This window comes from Eurosta solidaginis, chromosome 3 (assembly GCF_040869045.1).
Source record: "Eurosta solidaginis isolate ZX-2024a chromosome 3, ASM4086904v1, whole genome shotgun sequence".
In the NCBI taxonomy this organism is placed as follows: domain Eukaryota; kingdom Metazoa; phylum Arthropoda; class Insecta; order Diptera; family Tephritidae; genus Eurosta; species Eurosta solidaginis.
Window position 1 is genome coordinate 4,590,865 of NC_090321.1, and position 22,076 is coordinate 4,612,940.

A 22,076-nucleotide genomic window follows, 5' to 3' on the forward strand; every position below is an offset into this window, starting at 1 on the left:
ACGAGGAAATGCTACTTAAATTTATCAAATATGAAGAGCATGATTGGAAAATATGTTCTGATCTAAAAGTCGTTGCAATGCTATGCGGTCTACAAAGTGGCTACACCAAGCACTGCTGCTTCCTCTGCAAGTGGGATAGCCGAGCTCGTAAGGACCACTACGTCAGAAAGGATTGGCCGGAAAGACTCGAGTTTACCGTTGGTGTGGATAACATCAAATACACCCCTCTTATCAAGAAAGAGAAAATCATACTTCCACCCTTACACATCAAGCTCGGTCTCATTAAAAACTTTGTTAAGGCTTTGGACAAAGAAGGCGAAGCATTCGACTATTTGAAAACAATTTTTCCAGATATTTCTCAAGCCAAGATAAAGGAAGGTATTTTTGTCGGGCCACAAATAAAAAAGTTGATCAGCAATAATCAATTCAAAGGACTACTCTCATCAGTTGAGGCAGCAGCGTGGGAATCCTTTGAAAAAGTCGTTGCTTCTTTTCTCGGTAGACACAAAAACCCTAACTACGAGCAGATAGTGAAAGACTTAATCAATAATTATGCGAAAATGGGTAAATATTAAAGGCTTATTAAAATTAATTTCCCAAAATTCTATAACTTATTTACCTAACTAATATTTTCTTTCCAGGCGTAAATATGTCGTTAAAAATTCACTTTCTGCACTCACATTTGAGCTTTTTCCGGCAAATCTTGGCGACGAACATGGCGAAAGGTTTCATCAGCAAATGAAATTAATTGAAAATCGATATCAAGGATTCTGGGACGTCGCAATGATGGGTGATTACTGCTGGTTTCTCATAAGAGAAACCGATCCTAAACTGAATAAGCGTCAAAGTCGAACACATAATTATTTCGACTACATAGGAAAATAAAATTAAGATAAAGATTGTTAGAATATAGTACAAACATAAATAAATTTTAAAAAAAGTTAAAAATAAGGGCAATTTCATTCATAAATTGAACTTTTAACTAAATAGAAACAGAGCATAGCTAGATATTTCACTCTTCTTTATACCATACATACGTTTTGAGGTATACGTTGAAATTGCGCAACCTGGGTATTTTTATTTGATTGCTTATAACTTACGTAGTTTTGCATCGATTTTCTTCGATGATAGCATATCTTTTTTCTAATTAAACAGAGCTTTACGTAAATAAAAAATATTTGGAAAAAAAGTTGTGGTTTTGGAATGCTGCCCTCGCAAAAAGTAATTTTTTTCATACTTTTTCATAAAAAAAAACAAAAATCTGAAATGATGAGCTAATATCTCGAAAACTATATTGTTGAGCAAAAAACAATGTAAGATGCATTTATAGCAAATTTTATCGTCTTTCCGATTTTGTAAACTTATTTGCAATTGCTTGACCCGTTCGTGAGATATACGTAATTAAAGGGAGCCATCTTTTTGGTTTTTTCGAATAACGGTAAATTGCAAATATCTCAAAAACGGTACCATAGAATCAAAAATGAACTCGATTTTCGAAATCAGGGGGTGGTTTTACATACGAATTTCATAACGGCGTCTCTGGTAAATTTTGGCCGTCGACCAGTGTTATTAATCATAAATCAATCGTTAAACCTATCGTAACAAAATTCGGCAGAGAGAATGCCTTTACTATAAGGAATGCTTTGAAGAAAAATTAACGAAATCGGTTAAGGACCACGCCCACTTTTATATAAAAGATCGTAGACGAATAAAATAAGCTATATCTTTGCAAAAAAGAGCTTTATATCAATGGTATTTCACTTCCCAAGTGGATTTATAACAATAAATAGGAAAAACTTCAAATATTAAAAAATGGGCGTGGCACCGCCCCTTTTATAAATAAGCAATTTTCTATGTTTCGGGAGCCATAACTCGAAGAAAACTTAACATATCGTAATGAAATTGGGTACACATATTTTCCTTATAGCGGAAAATATTTCTAGTAAAAATGGACGGGATCGGTAAAAGACCACGGCAACTTAGATATAAAAAAGTTTAAAAGGGTCGTAGACTAGAATAATAAGCTATAAAAAAAAAAAAAAAATAAATTTAAGGCGCGATAACCTCCGGAGAGATCTAAGGCCGAGCTTCTCTTCCAATTTGCGTCGTGCTCCTATTGATTTTCCCTACAAATCGGCCGGACGGGACCTACATGTTTTATGCCGACTCCGAACGGCATCTGCAAGGCAGATGAGTTTTCACTGAGAGCTTTTCATGGCAGAAATACACCCGGAGCGCTTGTCAAACACTGCCGAGGGGCGACCCCGCTTAGAAAAATTTTCTTCTAATTGAAAAACCTTATTTCTAAAATTTTGATGTTGCTTTGCCCGAGGTGTGAACCCAGGGCATACGGTGTGGTAGGCGGAGCACGCTACCATCACACCACGGTGGCCACAATAATAAGCTATAACTTAGCAAAAAATAGTTTTGAATCAATGATATTTCACTTATCAAGTTTTATTGTAAGAGGAAATGGGGAGAAATTTTTTTTAACGGGCGGTGCCACGTGTTATGTAGAAAAGTAATTTATCTGATATGAAATGTACAATTGAAGCTCACGCTGAGTATATAATGTTCGGTTACACCCGAACTTAGACACCTTTACTTGTTTATTTTTAAATTTTTTTTGCAAATATCTCTTCACAGACGAAACATTATTTATTCGCGTTTTCGGATCCGCGAATTTGAGTTCAAAACGTGACTTTCGACACTCCTACCGATATTTTTGGATATGTATTATGATTGTCATGCTGTCGTATAGAATTACCATCACGAGAAGCAGAGTCACGTGATTTTATTTAGGTTTTATTTAGGTTGACTTGACAGACTGCACGGCCGGCCGGCCAACGCGAATTTTGTAATTAAAATTTAAGTAACCTCTCGATAAGCTACAAGCTTGAAACTTGGAATATAGTTCAGAACCCGATGATAATGCAATAATAAGAAGAAAATCGGCGCTAGGTGGCGCAAGGATCGAGATATTCACAAAAATCGCATTTGTGGTCCGATTCCGCTCATATTTGGAAATCATATTTGACATACAGAAATAGAAACCGCTTTAGTAAAAAAAATTCACGCTAGGTGTCGCAAAAGTTGAGATATTAAAAAAACTCGTACTTGTCTGTCCGATTTGGCTGTTTGAACAAATATTATATACAGTTCGGTAGAAGTGACATCAAAATACTTTGGAGCACATAAGTTCAAATTAAAAAAAAAAAAAATAAATGTAAGGCGCGATAACCTCCGAAGAGATCTAAGGCCGAGCTTCTCTTCCAATTTGCGTCGTGCTCCTCTTGATTTTCCCTACAAATTGGCCGGACGGGACCTACATGTTTTATGCCGACTCCGAACGGCATCTGCAATGCAGATGAGTTTTCACTGAGAGCTTTTCATGGCAGAAATACACCCGGAGCGCTTGCCAAACACTGCCGAGAGGCGACCCCGCTTAGAAAAATTGTCTTCTAATTTAAAAACCTTATTTATAATATTTGTGATTTTGCTTTGCCCGGGGTGCGAACCCAGGGCACACGGTGTGGTAGGCGGAGCACGTTACCATCACACCACGGCGGCCGCTACAAAGTTCAAATTTGGCTAGCGAAATTTCAGTATAATAAAATAAATAAAAAAAAATGTTTAAGTTAAACGGTTTTATTGAAAGCAATACTTACATTAAGTAATAATAATACTAAAAGATAGAAAAAAAAATAATAAAAAAAAATTTTAAGTTGTTCTTGTTGTTGTTGTTGTAGCGATAAGGTTGCTCCCCGAAGGCTTTGGGGAGTGTTATCGATGTAATGGTCCTTTGTCGGATATATATCCGGAACGCTCCGATACCACAGCACCATTAAGGTGCTAGCCCGACCATCTCGGAACGATTTATGTGGCCACATTAAACCTTCAGGCCATTCCCTCCCTCCCCACCCCCAAGTTCCATGAAGAGCTTGGGATCGCCAGAGCCTCGTCTGTTAGTGAAACAGGATTCGCCGCGGATAGGTGAGGTTGACAATTAGGTTTGGAGAAGCTATATATTGCGCTGGCAACCTGAAGGGTTGCGCTACACAGCCCCTTGAATCTGGTATTTTAGTCGCCTCTTACGACAGGCATACCTCCCGCGGGAATATTCTGACCCCCTAACCCGCTGGGATAAAATATTTTAAGTTAAACGGTTTTATTGAAAACAATACTTACATTAAGTAATAATAATACTAAAAGATAGAAAATAATTAGGTAGGTCGCAGGTACTAGTCATGACACTCCTCATCAATATAGGGCGTTGGTCAGACAATTAAATGAAAGCGTTGGACGCGTCAAATTTCTATTGATAGTCATAAGTAAGACCAACTGAACCTTGATCAGGTTATGCTACGCCCCACATTTTTAGAAAATTCACGCCCAATGCTTTTATTTAATTGTCTGATCAACGCCCTATATTGATGAGGAGTGTCATGACTAGTACCTGCGACCTACCTAATTATTTTCTAGCTTTTAGTATTATTATTACCTTATGTAAGTCTGGTTTCAATAAAACCGTTTAACTTAAAAAAATTTTTTTTATTATCTTATTTTAAACTTTATTCAGAAATTTTTTTTTCTTGGTTGCCACTATTCGTCCGATTTTTGTTTGTAATTTGTTATTCATTTTATTATATTCTCGACGAAAAAATATGTGGACAAATAGCCATTTTCAATTTTTAAGTCTCATGTCTTAATAAAAAGATGATAAAAAAATTTTAAGGGCTACCTTTATATAAATGGACCAAAAAATAGAAGCAATTTTCCTTTAATACAGACATAATCTTGTTGAATTTTGACTAAAAAACTTTAACAATAGCTCTTGTAAAAGAATTTTGGAATTTAAAACTATAAAGGTGGAGCGCAATCTTTCAATTTAAGGCAAACCATGTACTTGGGATTAGCTAATTGATTATTTAAAATTTAAGCACGCGCTCTACCTTTATAATTTTAAATCCCAAAGTTCTTTTACAAGAGCTATTGTTAAAGTTTTTTAGTCAAAATTCAACAAGATTATGTGTGTATTAAAGGAAAAATTGCCTTCTATTTTTTGGTCCATTTATATAAAGGTAGTCCTTAAAATTTATGTATCATCTTTTTATTTTCACTTTTTTAGTGCTGCCTACAAAAAGGCATTTGGAATTTTGGGCTCTGACTCACGGCCCAAGTTTCAAGTCTCTAACTCACTGGGAAGTTACTTAAAAATCGATTGCAAGATTCCCCTCGTTTTTCAAGGATTTGCAGTTATCTTGACTAGCGCGCCACCTAGCGGAAATTTGTTTTCTATAAGTTGTATTGTCACTAGGCGTCTAACTAAGTGCCAAGTTTCAAGTCTCTAGGTAACCTGGAAGTTAGTTAAAAATGGATTGAAAGATTCCCAAATTAAAATTTGTTTTCTTACCATCTCGATCCGCGTGCGCCACCAAGCGAACTTTTTTTGATCAAATGTTGCATTGTCACCGGGTTCTGACCCACCGGCAAGTTACTCAAAAATCGATCGCAAGATTCCCCTCGATTTCAAGTATTTGTAGTTATCTCACTTAGCGCTCCACCTAGCTGAATTTTGTTTTCTATAAATTGTATTGTCGCCAAGCCTCGAACTGTGTGCCAAGTTTCAAGTCTCTAGGTAACCGGGAAGAGATTGAAAGATTCCCAAATCAAAACTAATTTTCTTAATATCTCAATCCATGCGCCACCTAGCGAAATTTTTTTGATCAAATGTTGCATTGTCACCAGGTTCTGACTCACGGCCCAAGTTTCAGGTCTCTAGCTCACCGGGAAGTTACTTAAAAATCGATCGCAAGATTCCCTGCGTTTTTTCAGGGATTTTCGTTTATCTCGATTCGTCTGCTACCTGGCGGAATTTTGTTTTCCACGAATTGTAGTGCCATCGACTCGCAAACTATGTGCTATGTTTCAAGTCTCTGGATCACCGAGAAGTTAGTTAAAAGTCTATAGCAAAATTTCCATTTTAAAATAAATTTTCTGTATATCTCGATCCGTGAGACACCTAGCGGATTTTTTTTCACTTGCATTTCACTTACCGTGGGTCAAAAATTCGTATGGAAATGAGGGGACAAACACGACTTAATATAAAGGTAAAAAAATTACTTTTATTGAAATTTTTTTTTAATTAAATACCCTTATTTTTCAAAAACTATTTTTAATATTTTGAAACCATTTTTTTAATATTTAGCTTTTTTTATATATTTTGTTTTATAAATCTTTATTAGGTTTGAATGTTTTTATGAAAGTTAAAAATATTTTAAAATTTTTTGTTATAAAAATATAATTTTTTCGTAAGGCGTTTCTCTTACCATGTTTTTGTTGCTTGCTCTACCCTAATGTCCATTCATATGTATGTACTTGTAAGATTTTTTTTACATGCGACAAGATCCTATCAGTTATTTAGTTTGTTAAAAAAAAATACCACAAGAAAATCATACGTTTCTTAAAAGTGTTCAGGGCATAGAACGTTTAGTGAAATATTTTTAATTTTTAGTTTAGTCGCATTGGCGGTCGCGTTTAGTACTTAAGGCGGTTCGTCTGTTAGACGTTCTATAAACAAATAAATCGTGCGTGTGTGCATATATGTATATATTTTTTTAAATTTCCTACTAAATTTAAGTTGCGGGAAGTAAGTTAAATAATTGTGACCTTAAATGCCTGTTTGCGGTCCATCATTTGAGAGCAAATCAGTGTACATTGAACCCAATTAATCATTGGTCGTACCCATACCTAACATGTGACTTTGGCATCTATTTGTATCTAAAATAAATATGTACATATGTGCAGAAATAATTTGTTTGTGAAATACATTTAATTTTAAAAACATTTTTATCGTATAACTTAACTATATAATTTGTTATTTATTTCCATTCATCTTAGGATGGAGAGCTTGTGGGTGCAGAGTGCGATCGGTGCCATTAAGGTGCTCGCATTTGTGTGTGATATAATAACATTGCCGGTATATTTGGTGTTGCAACGACCATGGAAACGAAGAGAGGAATCGGCACGCGTCAAGGTGAGAGCACAAAACAAAAAATTTATACATTACAGACAGATATAATTTGTCTTTTTTTGTTGTTGTAAGGAAAATTGATATTAATTGGGTGAGAGCTGTGAGTACACAACAACAACACGAACAAATACCTAGTGAAAACATTGCCAAAAATTTACTTATATACGTACATCATTTAACGTTACCCAAAAACGTGTTTTTTATCGGCACTTCATTTCTTAACAGAAACAAATATTAATAAATTGTTATCAAAGTAATCTAAATATAGGTCCAGAAACAACAACAACGTTGAAGGCGAGAGGTTATGAAAGGAAAATAAGATGCCCCAATATAACATCGTGTTAGTTTAACTAGCCCCTTAGTCTAAATTTCAAAGTCTAAAACTTTTCGTAGTATGATTTATTATTGCTAACAACAGGGGACAACAAATTTCGATATTTTGTTTGCAAATGTATAGTCGTATTATATTTTTAGAAAGGAGACCTTGAACAAACCAGCAATTCTGTAGCTCTTCAAAATCTTGTACAAGTGGTCAAAAAACCCCGTGTTAAATCACTAAAGATAAAAAACCAGTAAGGTAGTCTAAGGTCGAGTGCAACCGAAAATTATATATGAACTGTGGAGTCATGCTCAAATATAAGCGCGGTATCCACATGGCAAAAAATTAAAAATTCGATACAAAAAAAAAAAAAACAAGTAAGCAAGGTTAAGTTCGGGTGTAACCGAACATTACATACTCAGTTGAGAGCTATGGTGACAACATAAGGGAAAATAACCATGTAGGTAAATGAACCGAGGGAAACCCTGGAATGTGTTTGTATGACATGTGTATCAAATGAAAGGCATTAAAGAGTATTTTATGAGGGAGTGGGCCATAGTTCTATAGGTGGACGCCATTTAGGGATATCGCCATAAAGGTGGATCAGGGTTGACTCTAGAATTTGTTTGTACGATATGGGTATCAAATGAAAGGTGTTAATGAGTATTTTAAAAGGGAGTGATCCTTAGTTCCATAGGTGGACACCGTTTCAAGATATCGCCATAAAGGTTGGCCAGGGGTGACCCTAGAATTTGTTTGTACGATATGGGTATCAAATTAAAGGTATTAGTGAGGGTTTTAAAAGGGAGTGGTGGTAGTTGTGTAGGTGGTCGCCTTTTCGAGATATCGCCATAAAGGTGGAGCAGGGGTGACTCTAGACTTTGTTTGTACGATATGGGTATCAAATGAAAGGTGTTAATGAGTATTTTTAAAAGGGAGTGGGCCTTCGTTCTATAGGTGGTCGCCTTTTCGAGATATCGCCGTAAAGGTGGACCAGGGGTGACTATAGACTTTGTTTGTACGATATGGGTATCAAATGAAAGGTGTTAATATGAGTATTTTAAAAGGGCGTGGGGCTTATTTCTATAGGTGGACGCCTTTTCGAGATATCGCCATAAAGGTGGACCAGGGGTGACTAGAATTCGTTTGTACAATATGGGTATCAAATGAAAGGTGTTAATGAGTATTTTAAAAGGGAGTGGGCCTTAGTTCTATTGGTGGACGCCGTTTCGAAATATCGCCATAAAGGTGGACCAGGGGTAACTCTAGAATGTGTTTGCAAGATATGTGTATCAAATTAAAGGTATTAATGAGGGTTTTAAAAGAGAGTGGTGGTAGTTGTATAGGTGGTCGCCTTTTCGAGATATCGCCATAAAGGTGGCCAAGGGGTGACTCTAGACTTTGTTTGTACGATATGGGTATCAAATGAAAGGTGTTAATGAGTATTTTTAAAAGGGAGTGGGCCTTCGTTCTATAGGTGGTCGCCTTTTCGAGATATCGCCATAAAGGTGGACCAGGGGTAACTCTAGAATGTGTTTGTACGATATGGGTATCAAATTAAAGGTATTAATGAGGGTTTTAAAAGAGAGTGGTGGTAGTTGTATAGGTGGTCGCCTTTTCGAGATATCGCCATAAAGGTGGACCAGGGGTGACTCTAGAATGTGTTTGTACGATATTGGTATCAAATTAAAGGTATTAATGAGAGTTTTAAAAGGGAGTGGTGGTAGTTGTATATGTGAAGTCGTTTTCCATATATCGACCAAAATGTGGACCAGGGTGACCCAGAACATCATCTGTTGGATACCGCTAATTTATTTATATATGTAATACCTGCCAAGATTTCAAGGGTGTTTTATTTCGCCCTGCAGAACTTTTTCATTTTCTTCTACTTAATATGGTAGGTGTCACAACCATTTTACAAAGTTTTTTCTAAAGTTATATTTCGCGTCAATAAACCAATCCAATTACCATGTTTCACCCCTTTTTTCGTATTTGGTATAGAATTATGGCATTTTTTCATTTTTCGTAATTTTCGATATCGAAAAAGTGGGCGTGGTCATAGTCGGATTTCGTTAATTTTTTATACCAAGATAAAGTGAGTTCAGATAAGTACGTGAACTAAGTTCAGTAAAGATATGTCGATTTTTGCTCAAGTTATCGTGTTAACGGCGATGCGGAAGGACAGACGGACGACTGTGTATAAAAACTGGGCGTGGCTTCAACCGATTTCGCCCATTTTCAGAAAACAGTTAACGTCATAAAATCTATGCCCATACCAAATTTCAAAAGGATTGGGAAATTTTTGTTCGACTTATGGCATTAAAAGTATCCTAGACAAACTAAATGAAAAAGGGCGGAGCCACGCCCATTTTGAAATTTTCTTTATTTTTTGTATTTTGTTGCACCATATCATTACTAGAGTTGAATGTTGACATAATTTACTTATATACTGTAAAGATATTAAATTTTTTGTTAAAATTTTACTTAAAAAAATTTTTTTTTAAAAGTGGGCGTGGTCCTTCTCCGATTTTGCTAATTTTTATTAAGCGTACATATAGTAATAGAAGTAACGTTCCTGCAAAATTTCATCATGATATCTTCAACGACTGCCAAATTACAGCTTGAAAAGTTTTAAATTACCTTCTTTTAAAAGTGGGCGGTGCCACGCCCATTGTCCAAAATTTTACTAATTTTCTATTCTTCGTCATAAGTTCAACTCACCTACCAAGTTTCATCGTTTTATCTGTCTTTGGTAATGAATTATTGCACTTTTTCGGTTTTTCGAAATTTTCGATATCGAAAAAGTGTGCGTGGTTATAGTCCGATATCGTTCATTTTAAATAGCGATCTGAGATGAGTGCTCAGGAACCTACATACCAAATTTCATCAAGATACCTCAAAATTTACTCAATTTATCGTGTTAACGGACGGACGGGCTAACGGACGGACGGGCGGACATGTCTCAATCAAATTTTTTTTCGATCCTGATGATTTTGATATATGGAAGTCTATATCTATCTCGATTCCTTTATACCTGTACAACCAACCGTTATCGAATCAAACTTAATATACTCTGTGAGCTCTGCTCAACTGAGTATAAAAAGGCAAGTAATATCAACCTCTCAAGAAAACTCATACTCTTACCTTTTTCTAAAGATTTTTAGCAGACGTGCACAGGGTTACGCTAAGAAATATATAGCTGAGTTCTAATGAACATTGATCCAGATCCCGATATAAATTTAATATGCAAATGCAACAACAACGTTATGATCCTTATATCTATCTGGATCAATTTCGGATTCACTGGGTGGATCTGTTGATTTTGTTTTTTGTGAACAATTTTTTTGACAGCTAACCCTTTTTATTTCGTAGCACTTATTGACATACATATGTATGTACTAGTGTATCTGATATTAACCAAATTTTTTCCTTTGAAACTTCATACATTTTTGCTTAAAGCCTGAAAGCAAATAATTAAGGTCATATAATAATTACATTGTATTCATTTTAAATCATGATTTAGGAGCTATAAATTTTTCATTTGCCTATCTACAACAAAATATGAAAAATACAAAAACCACAACAAAATGTGCTTTTGTTTTTTGCACAAAGCTCCTGGCAGAATAACAACTTTAAATATCAGCCTTCGGAATATTGTTATTAGGTTCAGAACGTGTTTCAACTGCCGACCCTTTTGTTAAGTATTAGTACTCCAGCTTTTTGTTTTAGTCCAAAATGGCAATTTTATGTGAAAAATATATCGCATTTGTGGCTTAATTTGCTTTTAATTCTTAAGTAAAATTTTATGGGGCTGTTCGGAAAAACCAGTTTGTAAATAACAGATGCCCTATTGTGTAAGTTGAGCGCTGCCGACTCCCATAAATCTGATCCGGATCGTTCCAGTGAGATTTGAGCGTGATCCAGAGCTGGATGGCTCATTGGAACGCAGTATATGTGCATTTCATTATTTCTTATGCCCCTATTACGGTTTACAACTCAACTCTTGTTTGGTATTAGGAATTACAACTTATTTCAGTTGAAGTAGAATTGATGTTGCCAACCTAAAATGGTGATTATTTGAGAGATAAAAAAACAGCTGATCAATTTGTGGCTAAAACTTAAGCATTTGTAAGTGATTTTTTATTAATGGCAAAATTGATATTAGCATAGATTTATTTTATAACGACGAAACAGTTGATGACAAAATTGACATTCGCGAATAGTGAAAAAATTCACGTGATCACTCCAATCCCTTGGAACTACAAAGCACCAAGTAAGAAAACGTTTTAGTGGCAAACTATAAGATTCTAATGAAGTTATTTCGCAGATTTCTAAGTTATTTTCGGTTAAGTAAGGAAGCATTTTGTTTCTTACTCAACAAACTGAAGGACCATTACCGCAAACGCATTCTAGGGACCGCTGTACTCCTATTTTAAAATTATGCGCTGCACTCTGATTCCTTGCTGACTGCGGCTATCAAAAATGCTGTGGAAATGATTTAAGTGTTGGACTGGAAAACATTCATAGTTTTTATAGAGGTTTTAGATTTTATTGTGGAGCATATTTGTGCGAAGTGGCTTAAAACCCAAATGACTGCAGAGGAGCAAAGCGCTTCAAAAATCGCATTTTACTCTAAAACAGGATTCCCAGGAGTAGTGGGTAGTATCGATGGACTCACGTTCGCATAATTTCACCTATTTTGGCTGCATCCGAACTGCGGCTTGCCTCGTCCATCTTTGGGATGTCGCTCCATAAGGTCCTATAAGTTTTTCAATGTAATCCTTCGTTAAAACCTTGTTTTTTCAATAAATGTGTATAAAATTGTCGCTTATAAAATTTGCTTTAATTAATTTTAAAAGGTTTAATTACTCGTTTTCCATTTTTTTATAATATTTTTTCCAAACAACTTCAAAATTTTCTGAGACAACTGATAGTAATCAGTTGTCAGATTTTGATGTCTTTGACAACTACACCAACACAAAGTTGTAAACGGTAATGCCACCAAAGTTGTAAGAGTAGACAACTTCAATCGTAATTTTTTTTGACAGGTTGAGTTGTATACGGTAATAGGGGTATTAAGCAGAGACCCTGTAATAACGCAGTCTGACTTCATTCATGAATTTTTTGAATGGAATTTGCAATTATATTTGAACATCAGTGTTCTTTTTTTCGTGTTAGGTATATTCTCTTTAACTTATAGCAATTTTAACTTTTTTTCCTCTATAGATAAAGGAAATGTCAAGAGTAATTGGCTGTTACTATTTTTCACACAAGAAATATATACGAAATTTTTATTGACCGCTTTCTTAAACTATTTCTCCCACGTTTGCATAAGCTTTTTTGACACAAAACGAACGTGATTATATTATTAACCGATTTTATCCATTTTCTTCAGAAATAAGTTTGTTGTTTTATTTTCGAGTTGTGACGCTTTTTTTTGTTATTGCATTTATTTGTATTTGTTGGGCGTTGTGCCCAACCGATTCCGTAAATTTTGTTGCTACTCTTCAACTCCAACAACAATTGTTTTAACTAAAAGTGGGCTGTACCACGCCCATTTTACAAAATTTTAACTGTCATATTAAATTTGGTTATCGTAGGTATTTTTCTAAATAATAATTTTCTACACAACACACAAATTAATATAGAGGCAGAATGTCTCAATTATGTTAGTGTAGAAATGAAATAAACTTAATTAAGTAAGGAAACAAATACAAGCAGAATATCCTAGTGGTTAAGGCAACTGCAGTTTCACCGTGTGATTCGCGGTTCGAATCTCGGTAAAACCTTTGATAATATTACGAAATTGCCTGATTATGATAACGTGGTGGTTTTCGAAATGGTACCATCGCAATATGCCAGTAACAAGCCAACCTAATATAAACGCACGCAAGTCATTTTCTGTCAAAGATGTCTCATGCACATACAACTTGTATGAGAGCAACTCAAATTGAATTTGCTGCGTGAAACCCTAACTCGATTTCAAATTTTTGTTCTGCGTGACATTTAGATTTGACGTTTGCACACATGCTTTACATTGTCGCAACGCATGCTTATTTGGGTTCGGGCAAAAAACGCCGGTTGTTTGCGTGCGCTAAAAAAACGCAGTGCGGTTTTATTAGGTTGGCTTGTTAATGTTTGTTTCTTTCTTTTCAGAAAACATAATAATTGAATATTCAATTATTATAAACTGGTGTAACCTCATGAATTCTTAAACATTTTTTTTGTGTTTTCCAAAATATTGCGTGGTTGCCTGATTACTCTCCCGTGCGTTGGGCTATAAATTTATTCAGCAAAAATCCAAAAAATCGAATTTTCACCCTTTTACAAAGTTGCTGTGCTTAGTCTGTCGGTCCATAACTTACATAATTATTACTTATTAACGATATTTATTTAAATGGCATTAAAATGAATGCCATGCGTAATAGGACAACAAAATTTACCCTTGTATTGCAAGGGAAATAAATGAGTACATACTTGTCCAGGAATTTTATACTTTAAACTTGCGAAAATAACAAAGACAAAAGCAATACGCTATTGACGAACTTTGATTTTCACTTATCTATTGGCGCAATTGCGTTGTTATCGTTAACGACTTATAAATCGTACTTTGTATTCTAACTTGCGAAGTGTGATAGTTTAGATTGCAATGATTAAAAAGTAATAAACTGGTTTTGGTGGCAAATGGGTAAACTGAATTACAATATACATACATACATGTATTTATGTACACACAAACATATGTAAATGTACATATGTATGTATATTGTGGAGTATAAAAACTACCGCCTTTCAGAAATATCTTGCAAAGGAAATCAATTGCGTAGTCTTCATCTCATTTCCTACAACATTTTAAAATGTTCTCATTCAAAATTTTTAAGTTTTTAATATGTGTACTAACCTGGGTCGATTTGTATGGACGAAAGTTACCCGATATTGCGCCATCGATTATTCGATGGGATTTGTGCTCAGGAAAAAAAAAGTTCCACTACGCATACCCAAAAAAATAATATTCGAGCCTGTGAAAAAAAATGGCGAAAGGTAAATTTTTCGACCAAAACGCTCGCCAAAACCCAAAAAATATATTTTTTTAAAAAAACTGTTGTAAAAACGTGGGGTTTTGGGGAGTGTTTTGTTTGAAAAATTGACCTTTCGCCATTTTTTTCGCAGGCTCGAATATTATTTTTTGGGTATGCGTAGTGGAACTTTTTTTCCTGAGCCCAAATCCTATCGATGGCGCGATATCGGTTAATAAATGGACCCAGTCTAATGTGTACCTTTTCTTAATTTTTTTTGCTGAAATATTTAATTAAATTGGTAATTTCTGTTTCAAAATTTAACTTTTCCAAAAATGCATTTTTTCTAAAACTAAACTTTTTTGATTTGTTCCCAAATCCTCTTAAAAAGTGTATTATTTTAGGAACTTTGAATGTAAAACATATTTTTTCAAAATGTTGTTTTTTATTTACTTAAAAAAAGAATTTTTGAAAGCACGAGGCTAGTTAAAATTTGTTAATAAATCGGCAAATTGTTGCCATCGCTTTGTGTTATGTTTTAAAATGATAATTTGTATGGGAAAATGCTTCGCATTTCAGACTTTAAGACTGAATGAAGCATTTGCTTCAGTGTCAATGCAGTGTTACAATTTTACAAATTTTGTTTATTTCTTTTTTTAATTACATATTTATATTTAAGCTAATTATTTATGATTTCTTGACATTTTAGTTTTTCCAAAAGCCAAGTTTCCCAAAAACTAATTTATTATACTACTATTTCAATAAATTGTTTTCTGTTTTATTTTTTTTTTTATTTTTAAGATTAACCCCGTTTGTTATAAAAAATGATTAGGTTAAGGTTTATTACCAATATTTTAGTTTACTATATCATTTTAATAATTCTTAAAAAATTAATTGTTCAATCTGTTTTCAACAATTTTGTAAGTTTTGTAAAACATAAATTTTTTGTTTAGCTAATTTATTAAAAAATATTAAGGATATTCAACTCATTATTTCTTGGACATTGAATAGAATTAAAAATAAGCCACATTAAAAGATAAGAAATTGAGTAAACAAAATTGGATCATAAAAAGTTACCTTTCATAAAATTCAACGCTTTGGCTTGCTTGTAATTTCTTTTATCAATAATTCTCATCTCTTGCAATCAAGTTTCAAAAAAAAAAAAAAGAAAAACAAGCATGGTTAACAGCGCTACTATTTATCAAGATACGCGGACATAGAGTTCATGAAGAGTAACGTATAGTGAATGAAATCCGAACACAACTTGTGAACACAAAAATTAAGTAGCCCTAATATTTTAAAAACATATTTGAATGCATAAAATTTACGGGAAATCTTCGTGACATTTTCGCGTAAAAATTATTTATATGAGCACACCAATTTTGTCAAAATAATCCTGACAAAAGCACAAATGTAATATTTCATTATTTTAGGGACATGGGATTTAAGAAACATCCATATACAAGACTATTAGTCTTTTCAGAGATAATAAAAGCATATTTCGAAAAAAGGTTCCGACAAAAACCGTGATTTTCAAGACAGTAAAGTACGTGAAAAGTTGAAAGCAGATACAGTGGGGCGCAAAGCAAAATCGTATCGTCAGCTTGGACGAAAATACCAAGTTGATAAGAATACTATTAAACATTATTTGAAAGATATGAATATACAAATTAAAAAAAGAAAATTGAAACCAGCTACTACAGAGAAGCAGGCACAAACAATTAAATCCAGGTTGCGACTACTTTCGCAAAAATATTTTGCCGCATCTTCAACTTACAAATGCGTTATGGACGATGAGAGCTACTTCACAGTGGAAGGCAACGAATGACAGCCAAAATATTACTTCGAGTCCAAAAAACGAAAATCTTCCGACAAAATGATATATATTCAAAATAATAAATTTTCCGGAAAAGTTTTGTTGTGGCTAACAATCAGAGAGCGTGGGATAAGTGAGCCCGTATTTTTCAAGGGCAGTTTAGCCGTTTCTGCTCACACTTGTATGGAGAAATGCATTCCAGAATTTCAAAAATTTATTAAAAAGTAGAAAGCTAGTGTTCTGGCTGGATTTGCATCTTCACATTATGCAAAAACCAAGCTAAACTTTTGGGCAAATTTTAATAGGCGTGTTTATGGGGAAGGACACTGTACGAAAAACACGCCTTATTTAGTTAATAAAATCAAATAGGAGCTTAAAAATATCAATACATAAGGAAATCAAGAATCAATGAGGAAATTGCCGGAAAAAATACTAAAAGCAAGCCGTAATGGAGTAAATATTTATTTAAATATTTATCTTATATATCTAGATATTAAAATAAATTTACTTTAAATAAAACAAATATCATTTCATACTTTGTTTTGACTATAATACGTTTGTTCAGATTTCCTTCACCATACGTTATAGGGAGTTTTATGTGCACTAAAAATAGACGACAAAACTAACGTCCAAGAAAGTTTTTTTTATAAATCGGTATAACTTTGAGTTGATATAACTCGGCAAACAATATATGGAATATCTAAATCCAGGTTTAAACAATTTTTTTCGGGTCTATCTCGAGATTCTTTCAGGACTACCTTAAGACCAGATGGACAAAGTTTATTCGAATAACGAATAAAAGATTAAAAAAAATGTATCGGTTATTTACAAAGTGAGTGGTGAATCAACTTTTTTTCAGTTATACGCAAATAATTTTTTTGCTTCATATTTAAACGAAAACTTATTCAGGGATTATCCTTTCATGAATAAATAAACTTTGAAAAATTTTCTCACAATACATCTTCATTGGAATAATTATCTTAATAAATATTTATTCGGTTAATGCCCAACACGCTAAAACTGTTCAGATGCAGCCGTTGTTAAAGGCTGGTTTACAATATACATAACTGTATCTCGTTCAGCCAATGAGATTTCTTCTAAACGAGGTTCTGTAGGTTAGGTTGCAAGGGCTGAGCTGGACACTATGGTAACAGCTCACTACTTAGGCCACCAATGGGCCCATTGTAATGCCCTATACGGTCTCAAAGAGGACCCCTACCCCACCTAAAGCGGGTCAAACTACCTCGTGGAAATTACAAATTTTGTTAGAGCCTTTACTTCATAGCTAGAGATCCCATCAAGGTCATGTAGAAAAGGTTTACCAAGGATGGCCAACCTACGCCTACTAAGCGCTGGACAATGACAAAGAAGGTGCTGGACACTCTCTTCCTCTTCTGTACATCTGCAGCTGCGACAATAGTCGAAGGTCGTTGCCCCCATTCTAGCACCATGCGTGCCTATTAAACAATGCCCTGTTAGAACCCTTATCAGGGACGATAGAACTGATTTGTTTAAAATCAGAAGCGCTCCTGTGCGCCCCTTGTTAGATGAGGGCCAGGTTTGCCTGGATTTCTCACACGAAGATATGGCTGACCATAGTCCATTTGCAATTCTTATAGTTCTTGGGTTCACACGAAGTCCGAAAGTGGCCATGGTTATAACTACCGAATCATTTCCCGGAAGGATATGGTCGGTGGTGCCTCTTCTGGCCAGCTCGTCTGCTCTGCAATTGCCTTCAATATCCCTGTGCCCAGGTACCCATATAAGGCTGATACTGAAGTGCTGAGCCATCTCGTTAAGAGCTCTAAGGCATTCAGTGACCGACTTTGCGTTGTCGACGTATGAGTCCAGGGCCTTTAATGCGGCCTGGCTGTCTGAGAAAATAAACACTCGTTTACCATCCTTAGGCATAGACCCGAGATGGTTCACTGCCCTGTGTATTGCCAGCATTTCCGCTTGGTAAACACTACAGTGATCTGGTAGGCGAAAAGAGACCTCTAGACCCAGATCCAGCGAAAGGAGGCCTGCTCCCACCTTCCCGCCAAGCTTAGAACCATCCGTGAATATGTTGATGGCACCCGGTACCGTATGTTGTCTGGTATTCCAGTCCTGTCGCGATGGTATATACATATATACTATAGTTTTTAACGAAGACGTTCTTTGGCGTGTAGTAGTCAGTGCACACCGCTGTCAATTAATACGAAATTTAAAAATTCGTTCAACTTTTTTTTTTCAACCATCATTAATCATAAAAACCATTCAATATAAGGATAAAATAATAAAAAAAAGTAAACATATCCTTCCGTTCCATAATAATATGTATATAGACCATTCCAAAAGTGAAAAACATAGCATAATTGATAAAATAACTTTAGAACTGCACTAAAAAAATGCTACAGAAAGCACTTAATACGTATATTTATAAAAACGATTTAATATAATAAAAACAACGATAAGTATGTATGTAAGAAATATTAAATTTTCAAGACCTTGTATCTTGTATCTTAGCAAACTGTTTTTGAGTGTTGCTTTTTGGCATATAAGCTGAAGTACCAAAGTAAAATAATTCTACATAGTTTCATCGAATTTGGAGATATAAATAAGTTTGGGTGGTACATAATAATAATGATAATAATAATGATTGTTAGTGTAATTTTTAATAAATCGTATGTAAGTTTATGTCAACAGTCTGCTCTGATTGGTTTTGTTGTTGTAAATAAATTTCGTTATTTTACCGAGTGGCCGAGTTACTATAAGATTATCCTTCATTTCAAAGCTTGAAATTGATAAGAATTTTATTATTGGTTGTGATTGCAAATTACATCTAAACGATGACATTTTCACACTATATAATGAACTTTTAATTGACAAAAATAGCTAACAGTCAATCATACATATACATTAGGGTGGGTCAAATTTATTGTTGGAAAGGCATCTGAATCTATGGGTCATACTGAGTAATATTGTCCATGGAACCATTGGTCTGAAATGAATTTCGGGCCTCACTAATTTTGTTAGAAAACATTTTTTTTTAGAAATGTTTATTATTATTTTTGTTAGAAAATATTTTGGGCTATTTAAAAATTTAATTTGCCATATGGAAAAGTAAAATATTCGTCGCTATAGGGCGCTTTCCTACCATTTTTCGCATTTTATCGCTTCTTTTTGGGGAAAATCGACGAATTTGTTGCATACATCGACGAATATTTTACTTTTCCATATTGCAAATTCAATTTTTAAATAGCCCAAAATATTTTCTAACAAAAATAATAATAAAAATCTCAAAAAAAAAAAATATTTTCTAACAAAATTAGAGAGGCTCGAAATTCATTTCAGACCTATGGTCCCATGGACAAATTACTCAGTATGACCCATAGATTTAGGTACTGGATGTGCACCTGAAGTTTTTTCCCCATACCATTTGACGCGCCCTAATATACATACATATATACATACATATTATGTAAATATATATGCATATCAACATACGGATAAATCATTTAACACTAAATTAACTCGGACACACACTGCCATTAACATTTCACCAAATATTATTATCTACATTTATGTAAGTTGAATCATTTAATTATAAATTCTCTTTATCTCTTTATTTTATTTATTTCTCTATCGCTTGGTTATTCATTTTGTTGTGTATTTTATATTTTGCGCTAGGCTGTTCCAGTAAAAAAAAATGTGGTAGACGGGAACGAGAGCCCCAAGTATGACGCGGATGACATTGAGGTTTTTTCGCTAATTCATTTATATGTTTACATATGTTAATTTTGTTTTTGTTATTATTATACTAGTTCTATTTCTTCTCTTTGGTTCAATATCCTTAATTGTTTATTTATTTCGGTTTTTTGAATTTTCACTTATGTAAATATTTTTACTTTAAATTCAATTGCAGTCGATAAAATTAGCATTTAAATTTAATTAATTATCTACTATTTTCTTATGGTTTATTATGTATTGGTTGTTATTTGGATTAACGAGGATTTGTCGTTTTATTGTTATTATTTCAGTGTGAAGATGTTAAAGATTATTTTCTCTTTCGGTTGTTTAGTTAGCTATTCATATTTAAGATTTTATTGTGTTATATTTTAAGTATTTTTTGTATGAGTTTTAAGCGGGGATTACATTTATTGCTTTAAATGTATGAAAACATTTATTTGAAGCAATTTTTAATTTATTAAATGATTTGGGAAAAATTTAAACAACGTGACATCAGAACGGACAAGGCGACAGCTCTTTCGATTACACCTTGTAAATCTCTTCAAAGCCTTTTCTCCCGGGAGTGGGATTTGAACCCATGGGGGTTTAATAAATTATAAAAGAAATCCCCGCTTAAAACTCATACAAATGACAACATTGGTTAATTCGTTGTGCAACAACACCAAGTGTCTTTGAAACCGCCTTACCAACGCATAACTTGACCACATGATGCCATACGAAGTATGGACTGTGAATAAAGAAAAATATGTAAAGAAGGCAATAGGGATAAGGTTTACAAACAGCTTGTCCGTCCTGATATCACGTTGTTTAAGTATTTTTTTTTTAAATAAGAATATTATTAAAGTATTTCACGTTATTCATACTGCAAGAAGCAAATGCAAAGAGGGAGCGCTTAAAACTAGTCACTGCTATTGTTTCAGTAGAATTTGCCCTTGCCTCGAAATCAGTTAAATGTACGCCGAAACATCGGGTAGTATTTTCGGACATTACTCTCCTCAGCCAGATATATACATAAATGGTTATTGTAAATTTAGCAAACATTTTTAGCTATTTTGACATAAAAATCGAGATGTTTGTTATTGGCGGTCACAATCTTCAAGGCATATTACACCTAATTCCTCGTTTCCGTAGATTTCGTCAATTTTGACTTGATTGCTTATTGTAAGGTACAGAAAGTTCTGCAAATTTAGAACGCCATATAAGTAAGTTTTTGTAATGACAAAGTACGCTTTAAATAAATAATTTTTGAATTGGTGTTTCATGACATTTATAAAAATATATTTGCTTCTAAAGTCAAGCCTTCAGCAACGGGAATAATGAATACGAATATGTAAAAAAATGTTGTACAATTGGACGCATAATCCCAATGTTGCTCACAAAAAAGTTGGCGAAACTCTCAGGATCATTCTATAAAGCTGCACAAATAACAGTTTTGAGCTTCAAAGAAGTTGGCTTCGTTAAGGACGCGCCAAGAAGAGGCCCCTCAAAGAATCAGCAGACGCCTAGTTAGAGTATTAAGTAGCATCCGTAAGTAGAAACAGCAGTTCCATTTCAACAAAAGATGCCAAAAGCACCTTGTGCAAGTCATACAAATCAAGCAAAGAAGTTGTCGATTGCAGTAGATATTTGACCGCTGAGCAATAATCGAGTATCTTTATAATGTATACAAATTATGTTATATACACCGAAAAGTTGATAAAATAGCAAAATATGTCTTGTACAAGATAACTGTTTATAATGGTCCAAAGATTTGGCGATTAATTTGCATGGTAATAATATTAAATGCAAAAAATGGAATCGACAAGTAGTCGATTCTATTCCGATCGACACTCGCAATAGGGGAGAATGATTGATTTATGGATATGCGTACAAGTCACTCCCAGCATCGGCTTAGAGATGGCAGTACCCCTTAGTGTTGCTAATATTCGTAACAATATATTAACTATGCCATAATCTATTAGTGTGGTTTTATGAAAAGTACGGACATCAAGGAATCGTGCTCTTTCGTAAGTCTGTGAACATACTAAACCTAACGGAACACTTCCATGAATACTTAACGGAAAAGAAATTTCAAAATAAGAAGGTGAAAACTCGCTGTGTAGCAGGACCGCACAAAAACTTAGCTCTTCTGTCAAAGTCAAGGCCGGAATATAAAGTTCT

The 22,076-nt window shown here is 34.2% G+C and overlaps 1 protein-coding gene across 5 annotated transcripts in view; it reads left to right on the forward strand.

Annotated features, from left to right (window-relative positions):
* Positions 1-22,076, forward strand: part of Acsl (Acyl-CoA synthetase long-chain) — an 80,217-nt gene that overhangs the window by 43,377 nt on the left and 14,764 nt on the right. For 3 of the 5 annotated variants that reach the window (XM_067770500.1, XM_067770497.1, XM_067770498.1), the window contains exon 3: positions 6,901-7,036. In XM_067770500.1, the coding sequence (XP_067626601.1) occupies positions 6,901-7,036 (136 nt within the window). The other 2 variants (XM_067770502.1, XM_067770501.1) reach the window with 2 other exon arrangements.